The sequence below is a fragment of the Salarias fasciatus genome, chromosome 4 (assembly GCF_902148845.1).
Source record: "Salarias fasciatus chromosome 4, fSalaFa1.1, whole genome shotgun sequence".
NCBI lineage: Eukaryota > Metazoa > Chordata > Actinopteri > Blenniiformes > Blenniidae > Salarias > Salarias fasciatus.
In genome coordinates this window covers 9622488-9643633 of record NC_043748.1, presented here as the reverse complement: position 1 = coordinate 9643633, position 21146 = coordinate 9622488, and the positions used below count along the sequence as shown (strand labels likewise).

At 43.7% G+C, this 21146-nt stretch overlaps 1 protein-coding gene across 2 annotated transcripts in view; it reads right to left on the bottom strand.

The window, feature by feature from the left end:
* Nucleotides 1–20659, bottom strand: part of grin2aa (glutamate receptor, ionotropic, N-methyl D-aspartate 2A, a) — a 125887-nt gene extending 105228 nt beyond the window's left edge. The window contains exons 1-2 of one of the 2 annotated variants that reach the window (XM_030090283.1): nucleotides 20310–20659; nucleotides 10419–10931 (exon numbers count right to left, since the gene is read on the bottom strand). In XM_030090283.1, the coding sequence (XP_029946143.1) occupies nucleotides 10419–10928 (510 nt within the window). In that variant the 5' untranslated portion in view covers nucleotides 10929–10931; nucleotides 20310–20659. Of the gene's footprint in view, nucleotides 1–10418; nucleotides 10938–20309 lie in introns of those variants that run through there. The other variant, XM_030090282.1, reaches the window with a different exon arrangement.
* Between the last annotated feature and the right edge of the window lie 487 nt (nucleotides 20660–21146).

Here is a 21146-nt window from a genome sequence, read left to right as displayed (position 1 = left end):
ACGTGTTTAGAGCTATGAATAATGTCATATTGAATAAATGGAAGCGGTAATGTATGTTTAATGCGTACTCCCATGGCATCAATATGGGCAGCGGCACATCACCCACATGTCCCCCTGAAGATGAATCCATAAATGGAGTCATAAATGTAAAGGGCGCCGCACTCGCAGCCCTCTGAGAGCGATAACTCCACACTTCAGGCCGTCACCGTCAAATTTCAGCCCAAGATTATTCGTCATATGAATAATATCAATTAACTTGACTTTTTAAATATTTTTTTGATGCCATACGATCGCATTTTTTAACAGAAAGGTGGGATCTGCCAAGAGGGATGGAGGCAACAGGGTATGCTGGGAAAACAAAAAAAAAGTCACTTTTTCATTCACCTTAAAAATTTACAATAACAGTTTAATTTTTTTTTTTGTTTGTTTTTCGCATACCGACTAATTGCGATATCTATCATTATTCTAGTGACTATAAGCTATAAGTCAGTGATATTCTTGATATCATTACTGATTTTTTTTCCTTAACTTTGAGGTTCACTCTTTTGAGTTATTCAGCTTGAAATTAACTTGCCGAGTTTAAAAAAATCCACACTTCTGCATAACAGCACCACAGCTACGTCCTACCGCTGTGAAGGGAGTGAACTGGGTATTCTTTGGAAAGTCAATAATATTCACATCATATGCAAAATTTTAAGAAATGAAGAAAAGAATCACATTTTTTAGCTTGAGTAGTTGCTGTTTAGCATGATGATAGAGCTATTTATGCAGTTTTTATGAAGCTGCCCGTTAGCGACTGTCTTTTTGAGGGAGTGAGATTTTAAACAATGAATGAACAACTGAATTAGAAAAACAAACACTGAGTTTGGAAGGAGTGGAGCTCAACTGAGAAAAGTTAGTGTAACATTTAATTTCAGGCCAACACTAACTTGGCAAAAGCTATATTGACATGTGCAGCAATTAACTGCTTCACATGTCAATCTGGGATTTCACTCGGCAAATCCGTTCGGGGAAGGAGGGACTTGCTGTAGAACTCTTTGCATCCATTGGACGGAAGAACACAGTGCACCCGCCTAACCATGTTTGGTTTCAGCCAATCGCTGCAAAGAAAAAAACCTCTTGCTGATTGTTTTTCAACGCAATAGAGGATTCATTCAAACAGATTTAATAGCTGTCGGGATATCCATTGTTTTCGCTAGCCATGCTAATATTATTAGCAGTCCGTCGCTTCCTGCTTCCGTCAAAGCTTCATGTCCCGCCCTAAACGACGCGTGATTGGTCCGACCGAAAAAAAGCCCGATCCCGAGCACATAGGCGCGAGCGGTACAAGAAGGATTCTCGTGGTGTGTGAGAACAAATACCGTGAGAATTCAGCTTGCCGGCAAGGTTAGGCAAACACCCAAATAAAAAAAAAAAATTAAAAAAAAACACGCAGTGGTTTGTAAAAGAATGCATACTCCTTGAAATGTAAATAAAAGTCCTGACACTGATGACGGTGTAACCTCATAACACTACCAGATATTATTCTTAACTTCTCAACTTGGCGCCAACTTAAATCTCCTGTCTGATTGTTTCTGTGGAAATCAATACGGCGAGTGTGTTTCATGTTGCAAACACAAACTCATGTCAACATAAATAAGCCATCAGCTCGGCGAGCATCCCTACGGGTAAACAACTGGCTGATATATATCCGCACCACTACAGGAGAATGAGTGACAGTCGATGGAAATAGTAGAGTTTAAAAACAGAAAGTGAAGCCCTCACTGACATTTCTGCTGCTCACCACTGCAACTGATTGACACGCTCCCCCGAAAGACGCTGGTTCATCAGTCGCCGCTGCTCTTGAGGAAACGACGCAAACCGGGAATTAAGATCCATAAAAGTTTCTGAGTGTCGACAAATTAATCAAAATGTTCTAACATTCAGTAAATGGTTCTTTTGAAGGATTCAGTGGGAAAAAAAGCAAATTGGCTGATGACAGAAAGAAAACATCTTTGGCCTGTAACTGTGTGCAAGTGAAATTTTAGAATTAAGCTGAGATGATGGGATTCTCTCCTCTGAAGTGGCGATAGCCGTGTTAATAGATGTGCGTTGTCGAGTTTCTGTTATGTTTCCATTGTAGTGCTTCCGTGTGGGTTTATGGGGGCTGACAGTGCGAGTCAGGAAGATCAGGAACGAATGCACTGCGGAGACACTTGGGGTAATCGACAAGAAACACAAGAAGAGATAAACTGTCAGGCTTACACCCGAAAATTCTCGCCCAGCATTAGTCTAACAGTCAGTTGACCGAACCATAAATGCAAAGGCAAACAGACAAGAGGATTAGTGTGATGTTAGCCAAGCTGCTGTTTGTTTATCCTTGTAACGACGCCACAGACCCACAAAACACACGCACAAAAAAAGCACTTGCTAATCGCACCGGCTCCAAACAAATTGTTTAAATAGATGGTAATGCTGCTGTGTTACACTCTGCATGCAAACACACATGATGGGGCCCGATCGATCCTCGCACTTCGCCATCCGTCAAAAACCTGCTGAGCACGGAGCGGGTGTTATTAAACCATCTCTCCCAGCAGGAGACGCGCCCGCAAAGAGACTGTGATTCGTTCAGTCGGAAACGACGGCGGTGGAAGTTGAGGAGGAAGTGGCGGTGGAGGGATAAAATGCAGCAGATAAAGTGTGTAAGGAGATTAAAGACTAAAGTAAATGTCTACACGGGTAACATCAAAATCAATTTATGTTCTCACTTTTCGATCACGCAGCACTGTGTTAGTCTTTCCGTCCTGTGCCTTTGTATATTAAGCTGGGAAAGGAGAAGACGCTTTGGGTAGCGAGGGTCATAACTTTTATTTTTACCGTGCTGGGTCTACCCATCAATTGATTTTTATTTCAGAAACACGCTTTTACAGCTCCTGACCCGACTCTCCTACCTGTAGCTCTTAAATGCGTTTCTCCACACACATTTGGAGTTTGTAACTTTGTGTTGTGTACTGTAGATCGCTGCCATCTGGATGTTCGGAGAGACAGAGAGGAGACTTATACACTGAAAAAACTGAGACTGAGACAGAAGACGGGGGCAAAGTATGAAAGAGCCAGAATGAGGGAAGAGTAAATGAGAGGAAGGGTCACTTTTTAGTGCATGTTTTGATATAAATGTGACGTGATGACATTTAGAAAAAGAAAAGTTCCAAAAAAAAAAAAAAAAAACCCTGTAAGAGCAACACAAACCTACACTACACTGGACAAGATGCCGTCAGGAAAAACCAAACACCGAAAAATAAAGAAATACACTCATACAGCGAGATAACAGCTCTATTTTTTCTAATCCCACATATTCATTCAAATCGATTCCCTTTGAGAAGTGAGAGGCCATTTCTCATCTGCAAGGCGGCTGCAGCTGGCTATTGGAATAACACAACCGCATGCGCACACACACACACACACATTACATATGGAGGACTAACCAAATGACTAAATAAACCCAGAAAGCAAGCACCACTTATTTCTGCTTCACTCATAACAGAGGAATAGCAGCTCGGGTGGTGAACAGTCACTTTATGGTCCAGATTTCAAGAAATCCCATCCGTCACTCTGTCCATCCATCCGTCTTCCACACCGTTCAGTGTCAGAGGGTGCTGGAGAACATTTTTTGCAATAAATGGGTGAAGGAGCGGTACATCCTGTCCAGGCCGGACGCTGAGCCACACACACTCACAAGAAATCACTAGGAATATTAATCAGTGTTAACTTAATGTGAAGTTATTCTCTTTTAGTGCAATCAGAATACAGTGCCAGATAAACTTCATGGCTTTGGGAGAGGAATTCAATGGGGGGGGGGGGGGGGGGGGGGGGGAAGTGACTGCTAACTCTTGAAAACTTCACTTTGCAGCAAACACACACACAATCACACACACATCAGCAACAATACAAATCAAGGAGAGCTATCAAATAAAGTGTTGCCATGGGAATCCGGCCGAGGACAGTCTCAGGCAGGTAATAAGACGTGACGATGAAACAGCGGTGTGTCAGTACTGCAGCCCGACCCCACTCAGACACACACACACACACACACACTGACAATTATAGAGACGACGCAATGAATCGCCTTCGTGTGCAAAAAATAAATAATAGTGCATGTACGCAAACTGTGTAACATGCTAGGATAGCGTCTGCACGGAGGTGTGTGACAGACAGCAGCCCCTGTGGTTCAACAGGATGGAGACGATGCTCTAGTTAAATGACAGACTGATTTAAGCCAAACAAAAACAAACGTCTCCATGCAGTAATTGGACAGACTCATAAATGATTTCATGAAATGGTATTTCTGTCCAATCTCTCCAGTCGCTCCCTGCCTCCCTCTCCCCTCCCTCCCCTCCATTTGAGTTTGCTGTTTGACACAAGCAGGCACCAACAAACATCAGAGACCGTGCGTGTGCGTGCGTGTGTGCGTGTGCGTGTGTGTGTGTGTGTGTGTGTGTGTGTGTGTGTGTGTGTGTGTGTGTGTGTGTGTAATTATACCGCCTGAGGGGAGACAACAACAAGGGATGGATGAATAATGTCCTTTGATCACAGTAACGCCGCACACCCACAAATCTATTAAATTAATGCTGGCAGTTACATCAGGTGTGTGTAGTCGGTTGTTTAGGATTAAAAAAAGAAAAAAAAAAGACTTTTATGGATTACTTCTCCAGCCACAGGACGCCATGACAGCTGCACACGAGTCACGGTACGGCACATACATAATATCCCACCAACATACATGAACAGAAAAAAAAAACTCGTATCCTGGAATCAGTAAATGAAACTCACCATTATGGATCTATAAACTTACATAAAGACACTTGCAGCCAGAGTTTACTGTCTGTGCTTCACTGTGATGGAAACATTGAGTAATTGCAGCTCGCAGTGGGTTTCCCTTTTTTACAACCATGCAATGCAGTCATCCAACAACAGAGTGCGGATCTTTGTAATCATCGTGGTTCACATCTTGCTGTTAAATTGCTGTGGAACAAAAGTTTTCTCTGAAAAATTTGACACAAGTTGTGTTTCTACATTTATATATTTTTTTGCTTCATAATTTAGCAAGTCTGAAAACCCGACCGAAGCTGGGACTTTTATAAAGTAACTACATCGTCTTCACTGTTTCTGCCGTTTCCGTGTAAACAGATTTTGTTTTCAAAATGTTGCCATGTAAGCTCAAAACTTTTCAGGCGTAAAAACACAAAAATGAGGTGTTTACTTGAAATATTGTCATGCGAATGGGGCCTAAGACTAAAACCTTTGATAACTGCAGTTACCTTCCTTTTTCTTTTACTTCCAGCATTTCAAACCAACATTCAGACGCACGGACAATCAGACACGTGTTGGAAACGATGCAACATGAACTACAGAAGATCTCATTTCTAAATAACCAAAAACAGGAAGCTGAACAAACAACTAATATGCAGCAAAACAGTGGACCTGGAATGAAAAACAAAACAGAGAGTAAGAAAGGTTGAAGCAAATTACAATGGTGTTAAAATTTTTATTTCACTTTTGGTCCACTTTAGCCCTCGCATATCTCTTTAAAAAGTAAGAAAAAGCTCCTTATTATCCTTGTATTTTCACGCAATCCCTTAAAAGTGGACTTGACAAAACTGTGCCAGCGATCACTGTGAGTTAGAGACGTTCCCACTGTGCTTGGATCTGACTAACTACAGGATCCAACGACTGAGTGCTGCAAAACAAGCTGTCTGTAGGCTCTCCTAAAGTACGACATTCATGCAAAAGCTTACGTTAAAAAAATGGTGTCACTTGAAAACTATACTGTTGGCATGTTTGGCCACTAGTAGGTGCTGCTGTGTGTTTTTGTAAGGAAACCAATCCACAGCCACCTGATGGGTTAACAAGAAAATGCAAAATAATAAAAAAAAAGAAGCTCTATTGTCTAGCTTCAAATGCATCGCTCCTGTTGTCGTTGGTGGTAAAAGTAGAAGAGGCAACAGAGTGCACATTCACATAAAACTGTCAGTCAGAAATCACTTGGACAAATGCTCCAACTCAAACTAATATTTTCTTTGGATGGGAGAGTCTAAAAAAAACAAAAAAACCTGGGAGTCTCGAGCATTTGAAGAATATGAAATGTGTTCACTGTGAACACAACAGTCAGTCATCCGTCTGAATACCTGGATAATCAATCAACAAAGTGAATAAAGTGTCATTTTGTAAGCTGCTTTAGGGAGAAACTGAAGTGAAAGTGTTCTGTGCACTCAGTGTGTGTGTGTGTGTGTGTGTGCGTGCGTGTTGGCAGCATCGATGAGGAATAGCCTCCTGCGTGGCGCACACACTGAAGCGGTGAAACACACTTGTACCCACAATCCAGATAAGCATTAAGGAGCAACGCGATATTTTCCGACTCTTTGAGCGCTTTCTGTTTTATTCAGAAGCAAAACTGTTTGTTTTTCCTTCAAGAGGCAAAACAGAGGCGGACATCTCCCATTGCTGCTGTTAACACATCTGGAGCACACAGACCGTGATTTAATTCACAAGCCGAACTCGGAGGGAAAAAAAATGAAAAATAAATAAATAAAAGGGGAAAAAAAGGAAGCAGCTGCAGCAAAAGGAGACGTCAGACAGAAGAGGCTGGATGTGTCAATCGGATGCTCCATGCTGGAGCAGCAAGGCAGAGAAACACAGACAAATGTCCTTGACCGACGAGATCCAGTCGCCACGATTGACCTCGGGGCACGTTAATAACCATTTAGCATGACAATGACATGAAACCAATCAATTAGACTGGCTAGACATCCAGCCACTTGATTAGGCCTCGTGCAATATGAATGGAAAAATGAAAAAAAGCAAACCAGCAGGGGGAAAAAAAAAAAAAAAAAAAAATCCCAAAAAAGATTTTTGATTTTCACCCACGCAGGTTTCAGGAGCTGCTAAGTTGGTATATTCGAGCTGAATTGCTTAGACTGCAGCATTTTCTTCCTTAATCAATAATGTATTCTTTTCAATACAGGCATGTGTGCATTATTCAACAAAGTCTGAGAGATGTATGGGAGGGACAAACACAAGGAGATACCACGCCATTTATCTAATTAACAAGCAAGCATGGCAGACAGAGAGCAGGATGCAAACACCGGGAAAAAGACAAACACAGGAAGAACAGAGAGAAACGAAACAGAGATGAGGCATGTATACATTTTTTTCCTCTTTCTTGAAATGAAATAAAAAACCTCTGAGATAGTATTCTCTGGAGGCTGACGTGGAAACGGCTCTGACTGGAAGTCATCAGCACAGAGAGATTTAGCCTCCGAGTGACAGGCGAGGGCAACGCGCGCACACACAGAGCAAAGTGCACGGCGAGGCATTAAAGCGCATATACAGGGTGGGGTGGGCGGGGATGGGGGGGGGGGGATTTCACACACGTCTGTGCACACACGAGCACGGAGGCGTAATCATGAATAGACAAACACACCGAGGGTCTTACAAGGCATAATCATCGGAGGCGAGCTTCTTCTCATATTTCACATGAGGATTAGAGGAAATCTGCATGGAACAAGGCGGCACAAAGACTCCACCACTTCACCGGGTAACCACATAAACCTTCACCTACGGAGGGCCGGCAGTTACATAAACTTTAACGAATGAGAGAACAGCTAAAGGCAGCATTTTAGGATCTAGAATGAAAATAATCTCAGCGTGAAGCCAAAATAAGATACTGTGATTGTCCAAAACAGAAACTTGTAACTGTTGCATTATGCAGGATTTTACAAACTCACAGTTTAGCTTTGAGGCTAAAGAGGAAGCTAGGTTTCATGTTGATGTCTCAGTTCAGGTCTGCTGTGTCTGCTAATATGGAGATATTTGTTTAAAAACATCAATGTTTTCTTGAAGAGAAAAAAAGTACAAATTGTTTGGTAGGTTTGTCGCCTCCTGCAGGCTGGTTTTGGTCCACAGACCCTATGTTTGACACCTCTGTCTTGGCCTTTATATATGTCAAGTATTCTTCTCATTCACCTCTTTCACAGAGTACACATTAAAACTTAGCCTTTAGGTCTGTTTATGTTGAAACCAGCTGCACATAGCATGAAGCAAAACAAAGAGGACACAGAGTGCTGGGTTGAGCACTTTAACGTGGATTATTTTCTCCTAATATGTTCCTGGAGAGGAAACACTCCTGCTGTCAAGAAGCTGAATCACCGCTGTTTGAGTGACACTCGCTGACAGGGGAAATAACGTGTGTGTGAACCCGGATTACTCATGTTGTGAGGACATAAATCTGCCTACACAGTGAGGAGAAGCAGCCTTTGTTTCAAAGACAGATAGGAAGATCCTCCAAAACACAAACAAAGATGGAGACAGGTTGAGTTTAAGGTCACGTCTGAAGAAAACACTAAGTGTTGAATCAGAAAATGAGATTAATTCAGCGTAATGTTCTCTGGAGTGATGAAAACATGGCCGTGTGTGTGTATGAATGTATGTGTGTATGTGTGTGTGTTCCTGTGGCAGGTGTCAATCAGGAAATTCAATAATTCCTCTTCAGTAGGCATCGCTTCTGGTCAAGATGAGGGATTATCCCTCACTCGTCCCTCCTCCTCCTCCTCCTCCTCCTCCTCCTCCAGTACTTATCGCTTTACCTCCTCTCACCTCTCGCTGCCACATATAGCATTACAGGATCAATAAACCATTACCACACTAACTTTAAGACATTTGTATATTTACTGTAAACAAACAAGATAATCACTCAGAGGCCGGACAGTCTCAGTGAAGCCCTGCGTCTCCGTTCTGGACTACAGGGTCGGATCTGGTGGGAGATCTGCCGGACAACTTAAGGAAAAAGATTCATATCAGCTGCTGGAGTGGAAGCTGAAGTAAGATGTTATTTGTCTAATACAGCGGGAGCTTAAACGCCAGCATGCTGTTGAATATCTTAAAAAAAAAAGAGAAAAATTTGGAAAAACAAAACATGTCCTGAGGAAAGTGTTGGATAAAAACAAACACACACACAAACACACACACACACAAGCATCAGGGACAATAGGGGAGACAGAAATAATACTAACACCGGGGAACATCAGCCACTCTGCTAACATATGTGAGCAATTTTCCAACAATTGAACTCGTTCCAAAAACATCTCCAAATAAACAGTCACTGAGTAACGGGACAGCAAGGAGTGCTGAAGTCGCACGGCGAAGAGGAGGAGGAGAAAAGGAGACACCACCAAGGAAGAAGAGCAAAGCAGTGAAATTATCTAAAGTCAGAAAATCAGACATTATATGTTCCACAACAATGAAACGGATCATTTTCCTTCACTGTGATTGGTGTGTTTGTTCATTCAACTCCACGGTTCCCCACCTTTTTTCTTGGAGCCCACTCAGACTGCAGAAAGGCTGCGGACCCCCTCTCCATTTCCTGATTGCCAAAACATTTAAGTGAAGCCAAAGAGCGAGGAACACATTATGGACACACAAAAGCAAAACAAATAAACTGAATAGTGGTTGACTTGATTTGGACGTTTTAGCTTAGTGTGGCGGGATCGGTGACTTTGAATCATGCTGCTGTATAATATATATTTTAGCTTAAAGTTTTGGACTCCATAAGCACTGCATTCCTATGGACTATAATCAAAACTTTTTTGTATTTTCACCAAAGGAACAGTTGCTCTGGAGAAAGTTAAAATAGGTCAATTGAAATTCCGAGCACATTTTCACACACTTTTTCCAGATTCAAGTCAATACATACCATTTCCAGCCCTATTGTCATCTTTGATGGTAAGCCCCCTTTGATCATTTGGCCAAATAACACAGTTAGGAACGTCTCCATTGTGACGGAGATATTCCGAGAGCTAAGCACTGACATGTGAATCCATACAATCATGTGCTGTTCATCTGCTCCCATTCAGGGTTTAAGTGATTGGCAGGAAGGGGGAATTGCCTGTTCAATGCAGACAATCAAGACCCCCAAACCATGTCTGAGGGAATCCTGAACAATGAGAGGAGATTCCCCAGATTACAGCTCAGTGCAGTGCGCGATGTTAGCGACCACGACAACACCCACTCCTTCCATATTTCCTTTAGTCACTGCATCTATTAGTCTCTGCTTCCTCCAGTTCCCCATCTGTTTTTTTTTTCTGAACGCTGCCTCCTTCTACCCGTTCCTGCAGCACGTCTTAGCATATACTTACCTCATCCTCCTACCCTTTCTTCCTCCGCATCAGGTCTTTTCACAGCCACTAGCTTGGTACTTTTCTGCATCCTCTTTCTCTTCAGTAAATTCAACCGAGCTCTTTTCAGTCAAAGATTGTTTTAAATGTCTGAGATAATAACAGCCGAAGCCAAAACTTACAGTGAGTCACTCAAAATTGAGCAATCATTTAGTCATTCATTCACTCCATTAACCACCGGCCACGATCACTCACAGCCGTCCCACATACCTTGTCGGCCATGATCATGGAAGACCCTCCATGAATGCCCAGGATGGGAATGAGCGTCTGCGAAGAAATAAAATCCAAAATCTGGGCGATGGCCTCCTGGTCGGTGCCGTCCCCGAACACCACGCCGTGGATCTTGGTACCAGACATCAGGTCGCACATGTGGGTGATGATGCTCTTGGGGTCAGTCTCATTGACGAGCAGCGTGACCACGTTGACGTCGATGGGGTCCTCCTTGCTCCACAGCGCCCGGATGTCCCGGTCGGAGATGTAGCGCGTGCGCCCCAAAATCACCGCAATGTTCAGAACCGGCACTTTGTCCGAGCCGCCGCCGCCGCCGCCGGTCCGCTGCTTCTGGGCCGCCGCGGGGTCGACCATGAAGGTCACCGCCACCAGGAGAGCGAAGGAGAGCAGCACGCCGTTGCCTTCACTGCTGCTGCTCCAACTGCAGCTCCTTCGACTCCTCCTCCTGCTCCTTTTGCTGCTGAGGGACATTCTGCCGAACCACTTCATCCCCTGCATGGGAAAAAAAGATGAAGGGGAGCAGAACAGATGAAGCCAGATCAAAGAGAAAGGAAATTTGGAGAAGGAGGGAAAGTGATGGGGAGAAAAAAAGCAGGGGAAGTAAACCGTTAATGCAGTGCTCTTTAAGCCCACACACACAGGTAACAACTTTCTTTCTCGTTCCGTTTCTCCTCGGAAACTTTATTAAACGCATAAAGCTTGCGAGGAGGGAGACGGCCTTCGCGGGGAGATGCGGAGGGATGAGAGAAAAAGCAAGATGACTAACAAGTATACACTTTATGGTCACGACTGCTCGGTTCAGATGATTCAGGAGCAAGCTGTTCCTGTTCAGGGGAGGCAAGGAGGCATTTATACAGCTTACGAGTGCAATATTTCAACACTCAACCTTCGGCAGAGCCTGCCGCGCAACTGAAAGCATGAGGACGGCTGCATGAGCAACAGCAACAGACAACCTGACTTAACTTTTCTTGTGGTTCTATACAACCTCCTACCTCCTTGTGTCGGGCTGGTGAATAATAAAAATTATTTCAAACCGGGACTGTGGGAGGATGAAACACTTCTGAGTTGGATCACAGCAGCTTTTAGTTTACAGGGGAAACTTTTGATGTGAAATAAAAACAGGACGTTGTCTGGTCTGATCAACTGTGCACTGATTTATTTGGAGCTTTCAGCAATATGGACTTTTACAACAAACGTTAGATATTATATTTTTATGGCAGAAATGCTAATTTTGTGGACTGTTGTAGCAAAATTTAAAGTCTGAATATTTCATAGGCCGGACACTATTCTGCAACAACATTGCTAACAATATAGTATAATGCAAACTGGCATACAGACTAATTAATACATTTTAAGTCGGAATGAATCCAAACATGATGCTTTGACGGGGTGTGTTGCACATGAACAATCATGCAGATGCCGGGTTGAAACTCTTCCTTACAATTATGAGCTGCGCTGTGCAGAGTGGTGACACAGCTGTCAGATACATAAAGAGATCAGTGTGTGTCCCAAAGGTAAGTAGCAGACAAATTACATAAAGCCTGAAAAAAGAAAAAAGAAAAAAACAGGCTAATATAAACCAGTGGGGGCTAGAAATAGCATCGGATGCCAGATAGTGTTCTCCCGTGTTTTTGAACTAACGCTGCGAGCCTTGGACAGGGAGGCCATGGATGTTGGTGGAGTGCCTCAGACAAAGCAAAGCTTTCTCATACGGGAGCCCGCGCATGTGTGGGAACGTGTGAAAAGGTGAAAGTGGGACAGTGAGAGAGAGAGAGTCGGCGTGAGTGATTACAGTTAAAGGAGGTGACAGTAGCTACTTTGCGGCGATAAAACAGAAAGCCAACGAGACATCGTCTTTTTCGCAGAAAAAAATCCACCCTCCGAAACTGCTTTGGTGCTCAGAGAGCATAAAACATGATCCTGCATTGTAAGGGGAGACATATGACCAGGTGTGCCGAACAGCAGAGCGTGAGTAAAATCATAAAGGCGTGGAACATATGGTCACATAATGCGCTGATGTGTTCTGTTGACGATTTATGGATTCGCTGACAGGGCCACATGTTTTTGCGTTGGCGCCGAGCCCGTTGGTGCATGATGGATTCGCGGGAGCCGTCATCTATCACGCCACTGTTGCAGGCAGCCCTTGTTTAAGCTCCGAGATCAAAAGTTCAAGAGAAACTCGTCTCATTTACAAAGCAGGCCCGTGTGCTGCAAGTCTATGCAAAGCATTCAGACTGGCAGAAAGTTAAATAGAGTGACTCACGCCTCTTTGTCAGACCGTGTCTTTGTTACAAGGTATTTCAAAATATATTAAAGGAATTTAATCAAAATAGATTGAACATTTGGCCACAGGTCAAGGAACAAGCATTTTGCCTTTTCTTTTTTAGTGTGTTTGAAAGATGATTTGGAGTTATTTTGCTGGTTTCCAATGAAGCTGCTCTCATATTCTCATCCATCCAGGTTGTATCCTGTCATTGCCCACAGTTAAATGTAAGCCTAAATATAATTAAGTTCTATAAAAGACGCATGGAAGGACGGACGGATGGATTATGTTACACTGCGCTTCAGTGAGTCTTTTCAAAATGTTTCCTCTTGGATTCCGGGGTAGGGTGGAACTGGGTGTTGGATGGGAAAGCTTAGTATGACTATTTCACTCCACTGTTGAGGCTTTGGGTGTCTTTTTAACTCCCTCTGCACCTTAATAATAGTCTTTTGTCTCATGTATGGTGCTGTTTGTGCAGTTTTTCTTTCTGCCCATTAGGCTCTCTGCATATTTTCAGACATTGTTGCTGAAATCACCATTGATCGCTTCTTAATCAGTGAGATAAACTTCTGATTAACTGCAAAACGGAGGTGTAAATAAAGAAAAAAAAACTCCCAAATACGCCTTTCAAACCTCTACGGAGCCTTTTGAGTCTATTGTTTGTAATATTGTGGAACTAATTGCACGATACTTCTGAGGTGAGAAATACAATCAAATCCTTTCCCAATCTTCATGACACTATCACCTTCCCTGCCTGAGGACAGATGAAAAAAATAAAAAAAAAATCATCTGCTTTGTAAGATTTCCAAGTATGATGATAGTTTTAGATGATTTTCTTCAGGCTAGGATTCGTCATACCTTGTGACTTTGTAATGAAACTGAGACACCAAAGAAAGGCTGTCTTGTGAACTGAATAATGCATGTGGGCTCACTGTGTCATCCCGTGTTTTTTTAAACAAGCGGTGGACTGCTTGTGCCCACCCGCCCCCACCCCCCCCACCCCCCCACCCCCACTGCCCAACTGAGCAGAAACACTGTTAGAAGAGACCCGCGAATGAATCATCCAAATCTCAGTTCATTCACTGCGGAGAGAGCACTGAGGCCTAATGGATTCCTCATGTCTCTGTCAAGGAGTCGTCACACCGCCTCATCAAAAAGCTCCAGGATTACAAGAGGCCTCACGCTGACACCGCGGCGACCTGTTTAATTGTTCAGGCCTGGCTTCTCCTCACATCGGTGCATCATATATACGTTATGAGACTTCATCTTTCGCACATTTTCGCCATTCATAGCCTGGACCTGCCATCTGTAATAAAAGAAATATGGAAATAAGTCCAAACGGACTGCTTAGTGTGACGTGGACGGAGTGAGTTTCCCTCTCAACGTGTGACCGTTTATAACTGCTTTATCTCAATTTAAACATGATAACTGCATTTAATCCGTGTGTATTGTCTCCACGTGAAGCGGCATTAATCAGCGAGAGCGGATGATGAATTTTGATATGTAGAACAGAGAGAGGGTCTATCCAATTAGAAGCCGTTCCAGCACACCATGCCAACGTTAAACACACGTTCAAAGCTCGTCTATGCAGTTGCATGAACTGAGGGAGGTTGAAGAAAAGCTCTACACACAGATCTTTCAATGAGTGTATACTACTGTAGTCAGTGACGATGTCTGGCAAAATCAGATTAACGAAAAGGGGCACAGATTTGGAGTATTGTATTTATAGTAACAGGCAAGTCCAATTTTCAATTCGAATATAGTGGTGCAAAAATACGACGGACAAAAGAGTGTTTTTATGTTTCCTCCTTGTCTCAACTCTGCCGCAATACAGGGATATTTTGGGGAAAGCAGTAAAAACAACAAAGGATGAAAGGAGAGAGAGAGAGAGAGAGAGAGAGAGAGAGAGAGAGAGAGAGAGAGAGAGAGAGAGAGACACACAGAGAGAGAGAGTCCCCGGCCAAATCGTATTGGGCAGTTTGTCGTCACACAAAGGCTACCGGTTCTTGGCATCACAACAGTAAATGATGTTTGGCAGGCGCATCCATACTACTGGCTACTATTCACACATGCACATAAACACACACGCACCGTACGTACACACACCTACCTCATGCAAAACACGGAACACGCACACTGAGCATACACAAACCGTAATTTCTTATAAAGCATCTTCAGTCATAAGTAATAAAAATATATTTTATAGATTTAATTCTGTTTCTATGATAATTTGCAGTTGGTTAACACTCCTCTCTCTCTCTCTCTCACACACAAGCAGTCTCCACCATTGCCACAATTCCCACACAGCTTAACCGTCACAAAGCCACATTTCTGGTCCGCACCAAACTAGGCTTCACATGCATCAATTATTCAGCTGCATTATCTTTACATGATGATTAATACGATTGCATTTAGTGCTGCGGTCACATTTGTTCTTCCCTCTATCTTCCTAAATTGCATTAAAATTAGATTAGCACGGTGTACGCACTCAATGGGTATGATTTATTTACAGAGTCGGGGGCAGAATGGTTGATACTGGGGATGATAAGTATATGTTTTACTATCCTGAGGCCCAGAGGACGTATGCGTGTGCACATATTTTCTGGTTTGTAAAAGACAATCCTTAATATTGCATGCCCACGCTGGCTCCTCCATTACACCACACTCATTCATCACCATATTATCTATTCACTTCACATTTATGTGTCCATCATTTCTTTCATCTTTCGTCCTGCTTTCATCACTCTTTCTGTCCTCCACCCTCCAGACTGCGCTGCTATACTGCAGGATGTTTGCATCACTTTTTTTTTTTTTTGTCCACGAGCTCGACTAGTTTATCTTTGGGGTTTTTTTTTTTAAACCTTCGGGCATGTTTCATATCCCCACCTCTCCTCCGTCAGTCTCTCCAGCCTTTTGTTGCGGTGATGAGATTAACAGCTGACCTATTACTGGGAAAATGAACTCCGAGTGTGTTAATCTTTTTTCTTTTTTTTAACCATAATATATAAAGTTATCTTTATCTCGAATTATATTAGCCAAGTTAACGTCAGACACATGATGTTGTACAACTTACTGTATTGTTCCATCTGAGGAATTGATTTACAGTCAACGAAAACATGAAAAATGATCTAATGTGTAAATGCGGCTGTTTGTCTGTGTATTTTCCGTGGGATGGGCTGGCCCTGCCTTCCCCCGGGATAGACTCCAGCCCCTCTGTGACCCCACACCGGTTAAAGCAGTTTATAGAGAATAGATAGAAACTAGAGAAAATCCAAAAACCAGTAATGTTTTCCCTGTGAGGAAAGAAAGTGTGACTGATGAGCAGTTTTCTTCCCACACTCCAAAAACATGTGTTTGAGGATGATTAGTGACTCTGAAAGTGCCTGTAGGTGTGAACTGGCCTCGGCGACCCTAAACGAGAGGAAGTGGTGCAGAAGATGGATGGCTGGATGGACGACGAATGCAGAGCAAGGTCTAATCTGTAACGAAAGCATTTTGCCTATCTAATGTCCCGAGAAGGCGTTATTCAACAATTTGGGCTTAAAGCAAGGCGTAACAATCCAATATCAACCAAGGTCTGAAATGTCTTCAGAGTTTTTCTACCTTGATTTCATATTAGTGCAAAAAGCATTTCCTAATGAGTTGAGAATTGATTCTGAGTTTAAGTCAAACAACTCAGCTTTAGGTTGTTTACTCCTCCTAATTTGCATAGCAGTCTCCAACAGAACTACTTCCACTGTGATTGTTTTCAACGTTTCTTGTAAGCGTGTTTGCTGAGTTTTGGCCTTCAGTAAGCTGCGACTCGGATCGTGCTCCCTCTCACCTTCAGGCTCATTATTCTTTATCCATCTCCTCACTTTGTCCATCTCTGTGCCTCATCAGCGACATGGGATTGTCTCTTCTTGTTCCTGATGTATAATTATCTCACTGTGTATGCCCAGTAATACTAATGCAAAAATAACTCCATTCTAAAATAAGTCAGCTTTGTTGCTCCATTTGTTCCTCTTTCCCCTGCTCCGTCACCGGCTCCGTCTCCCCAACTCCTATTTCTCTCAGCTAATTTCACTCCCCAACTCCTGTATCCCTCTGTCCCTTTCTATTTCAAGAGTTTTGCGCTAAAATGAGATTCTGCCATCTGAAGAAACAGACACCAGCGAAAAAGAAATTGCATGAATACCAATGTGCTGCAGAAGGTATAGGTCTCCTTGCCTTTTGCATATGAAGCAGCCATGTGTAGAAGAGCTTAATGCAATATCACCAAGAATATGAGACTGTTTTGAAAGTGCCCTGTGTTTTTCTTTCTGATTAGTTTTCGCTGATCACGCTAAGAAAGCGCAATTATGTTTATATTTCAAAAGAAATAATGAAACTCCTCTGATTACCTCTTGTTTGAAGAGCCTGCTGCTCGTTCAACAAAAGCTACTTTGATTGGACTTAATGCAGGAAGACTGTGAAGGCGAGCAACGGCTGACGCTTTGGTTGAAGACAGTCTGGAAAAAGGGCAACGCTGTTATCATAACATTAGAAACATCACGCTGGGATCTCCAACTAAATAACCAATTCCATCAAGACGCTGCAGTGAAAGCTTCCTGCTTTAGCGCTAACAAAATTACATTTGCATCAATCTGAGGGGGAGCTGGTGAAAACATGCACCCTGAAGGCTGCAGAAATGACGAAGGCTGAGAAGTGACACGCTGTCTGAGGAGTCTGAAGAGTATCTCTGGGGTGGGGGAAAGAGGGATTTAGATTGCACTTTTTAAAAGAAATCCCAAGGCGTTCATGTAAGGTTTTGTAAAACAGAACGCGGGAAAGAGAAACTAAGAGGAAATGTGAGGTTTATCACTGCCATCTTACGGGTCTGACTTACTGAAGTCCATTCATGCATTGCAAATATCAAAGAAGCGTGTGGCTCAAAAAAAGCGCCCAAATTTTAGGTGCAATGCAGCGATTTCACAGAACCAGGTGAACTCATCTGTAAACTCAACCATTCCAGCCTCAGAAAAAGTCTCCCTAAAAATAAGTCATCCTTTGTGATTTTGATTTCTGCTAAATTTTTCAAGACTTTCTAACAGAAAGCTCAACCAGTCCCTTCAACTGCAAATCCCTCAACGTGTTCCCACTTAGGCCCCGACCGTTCATTCACTTCAATCACCGCTTACCCCAAAGTTTGCCGGAATACCCCTGCGAGCAACCCATGAAATATAGCGACCGTTCCCCCTATTTACTCCTGACATTCTTCTATTCTGTCACCTCATTCCTATATTCATTTTCTCCCAGCCATTCTTTCATTCAGTGGCTCTCCCTCTCTCAGGCCCCAGCCATCTGCTCCGTGTGCCCTGACATGTGCATGAGCGCTCATGAGAAGCCCAGTGGAAGTAATCGTCTGTTACCACTCAGGCTTCAACATGTTGTCTGCCCACTGCACATACCTCTCAGCTCCCGCAAAACCGACCTCTGCGTGCACGTTGTGTGTGCGTGCGTGCGTGCGACAGTGAGATACTGGAAGAGAGAGAATCAAACAAAAAATGTAGATAAAAATGTAAAAAAAAATGAGGCAAGATCACTGACATTGTCATCAAATCCCAATAGTTGATAATTCCATCAGTTACCTTTAATAATATTGGAAGATTCCCATATCATTGTGGTGTCTGATGTCTTGAAACATCATCTTTATTGGCAGTGCACATAGAGACTGCTTATAAAATGGTGATTTAAATTCAAGTTCTATATTTTAAGATGATTATAAAGAGAGGAGATAAGACACTGTGTTGCTTTGTGGCTTGAGCTCTGAGTTTGCAGCGTTTCTCTCTTTGACTCAAAAGAAAGAAAGAAAAAAAAAAAGAATCTTTTCTCTGAATCTATCCCTGAAGGCCAGAGATGGAGGTGATTTCAGGTTTTATCCAGCCATGAACAATGCCGATGAATTTGAAACACAGCGCTGCAGTTTGCAGGACTCATTTGTTCAGGACTTGCTCTGGACTTCAAATGTAGCCCTTTTCATCGGACTCACTTTGGAGCCGTGTTCCTCTAACACGGTTTTTATCTGTATGTAAATAAAGGTGCAGCAGGTCAGATAATCATACCTCTCTCTGGGACACACACAGACTTGGAGCAGTTCCGTCTTAGTGGGGATTTCTTTACTTTTTGCATTTCTTAAGTGGCTGAAACCATCAAAATGGAATAAGTAACTGTAATTTGATTCAAAATGTAATCTACCCACCAAAACAACACAAGGTAGCCATGGAAGACATGTCAAACATTGTAGGGGCCTACATTTTGGCCCTGCAAAGACTTTACACCTTTTTTCTAGTTTTGCCTCGTTTATTCTATAAAGACTGACATGTGTAAATGAACCAAACACATCTACTGACACTTTTAACGTGTTTTTGTAGCACAAAAGCAAGGACAACACATTTATATTATATTCAAACAGCTACTGTTCCTGCACAAGAGGGGAATCCATGAAGCACAATGCACATAGTCTACAGAATCTACATGTGGGAGGTGCTGATACATTAGTTTTATGGATCGGCCTTCCACAGACTGCCGCTGACGTCTCTCCATACTGGGGGAGAAAAAGAGGGAACGAGGGTGAGAGAAGGGAGCTTTTCTGTGATGGGAGAACTGCGCTTCAACAACGTGACTGAATCCCGAGAACAGGAGAGAGAGGACGGGGTGGGGGGTTGGATGTAAATTCATGTGGATCTCCCCATTAGGTTCAATGAGTCCAGCACAATACAAGTGCGCCCCCTACTGGTGCAGCACGGGCCTGCCCCCCCCCCTCCACGTTTGGCCAAGACGCTCCGTCCAGAGATTTTTTTTTTTTTTTTTTTTTTTTTTTAGGACATGCCTGTGTTTACTTTTTTTGGCACGACTCAGCTCGGGGACAGACCCAGTTCTGGCTTTCAAAATGAAATTCTAGCTGGAGAAATGTGCAGGTGTCTTCATGAAAGTCCTGAACGCAGCGCTGGATGTTCGTCCTGGCATGGGATGGAGAAGAGGAGCTGGAAGTTGTGCCAGCCAGTAAGGCGAACAAAACCCCGCAATGTATGATCCGACATCTGAATGAAACCCTCCCCGGAACGCACATCCAGCCTGGATGAAGCCCTGATGGCATTCCTGTTGCTTTTTTAAAACACATTTACTGCGTTGGAATAAACGTGATGTGGTGGGTGCAAAACAACTATTAAAATATCAATTTACATTTTTTTTGTGCAATCAGATGTTTGGTGGAGATGAATTTATGTAAATGGAGTATCTCCCTGTTGTGTAGATGGCGCGTTACAGATGCGCTTTGAGGATGCCTGCGCTTGGCTCACTGCGCCAGCTTTATCAATCAAGAGGAAATTATGACACTTGGTGTAAAGACTAAGACAGCACAGTTCGGTTCAGTTCGGGTTTGCACATTTTCAAGAGTCAGCAGTCCTTTAATCGCGTAAATCCAACTTGATGGTGTTTTAGGGGCAGCTGTGCTCGCCGTGGCGTGGTGCCGCACTTTGGATGAGGGACGCTTGTGGTTAAAAACGCCTCTGATCGGGAGCGGAACGGCTCATGCCCGGCACAACTGCAAATTCAGACGATCATGACAGACACGGCAAAGTACTTACAGCATATCCCTTCCACAGAGCTCCAAAACAGTCGTGCGAGATGACATTGCAACAGTCTCTTCTCTCCTCCGAGGAACCATGCAGCCTCTGATGGGGATCACTCTCACCAACGCCGCACAACAGGAGGAAGAAACAACACAGGATCTCTAGAAAGGAATTATTCCCAGGGTGTTCCAAAAAAAAAGAAAGAAAAAAGAAAAAAAATGAAAAAAAAGAATGAATGAAATCCTCCGTTTTAGCACTTCATGGGCGCACAGCTGTGAACAAAAATCACTGTTGTAATCCAATCTTCATTGTGTGTGTGCGCCTGTTCTGCTCATTCTCCTCTGCAATCTCTGCTGGCCCCGCGCATTGTGTGTGTGTGTGTGTTGGGAGTGGGGGGGTGGGGGGGTTCACCCTGCCTCGGTATGCTTACGGCTCCCAGTATCCCGTTATTCCTGTCCCGGGAGGAACGGAGCGCAGCGGAGGGAAGAGGCGGGCGGGCAGCCCCCGGACGCACGCATAGGCGCACATGCACATGGACTACAGTGGCTCAGCGGCTCCGGCAGCCTGCAGACCGTGCATGGGACGCGATCCCACTGCCTCCACTCTCTCCCGTCGTGCACGTGCATGCGTGTGCGTGCGTGTGTGTGAGAGAGATAGCGAGAGAGAGCAGTGTGTGTGTGTTTGTACGTGTGCGCCGAACGTGCTCGTGCGTTAATGTGTGCGCCTGTGCGCTTCTGCAGAGGCAGGGGCAGCTGGATAGATAGACGGACTGGCAGTTAGTCGGTCTGTCGCGCGCTCCCCCCTCTCTCTCTCCCCCCTCCCTCCACCTCTCTCCACCTCTCTCTGCGCTAA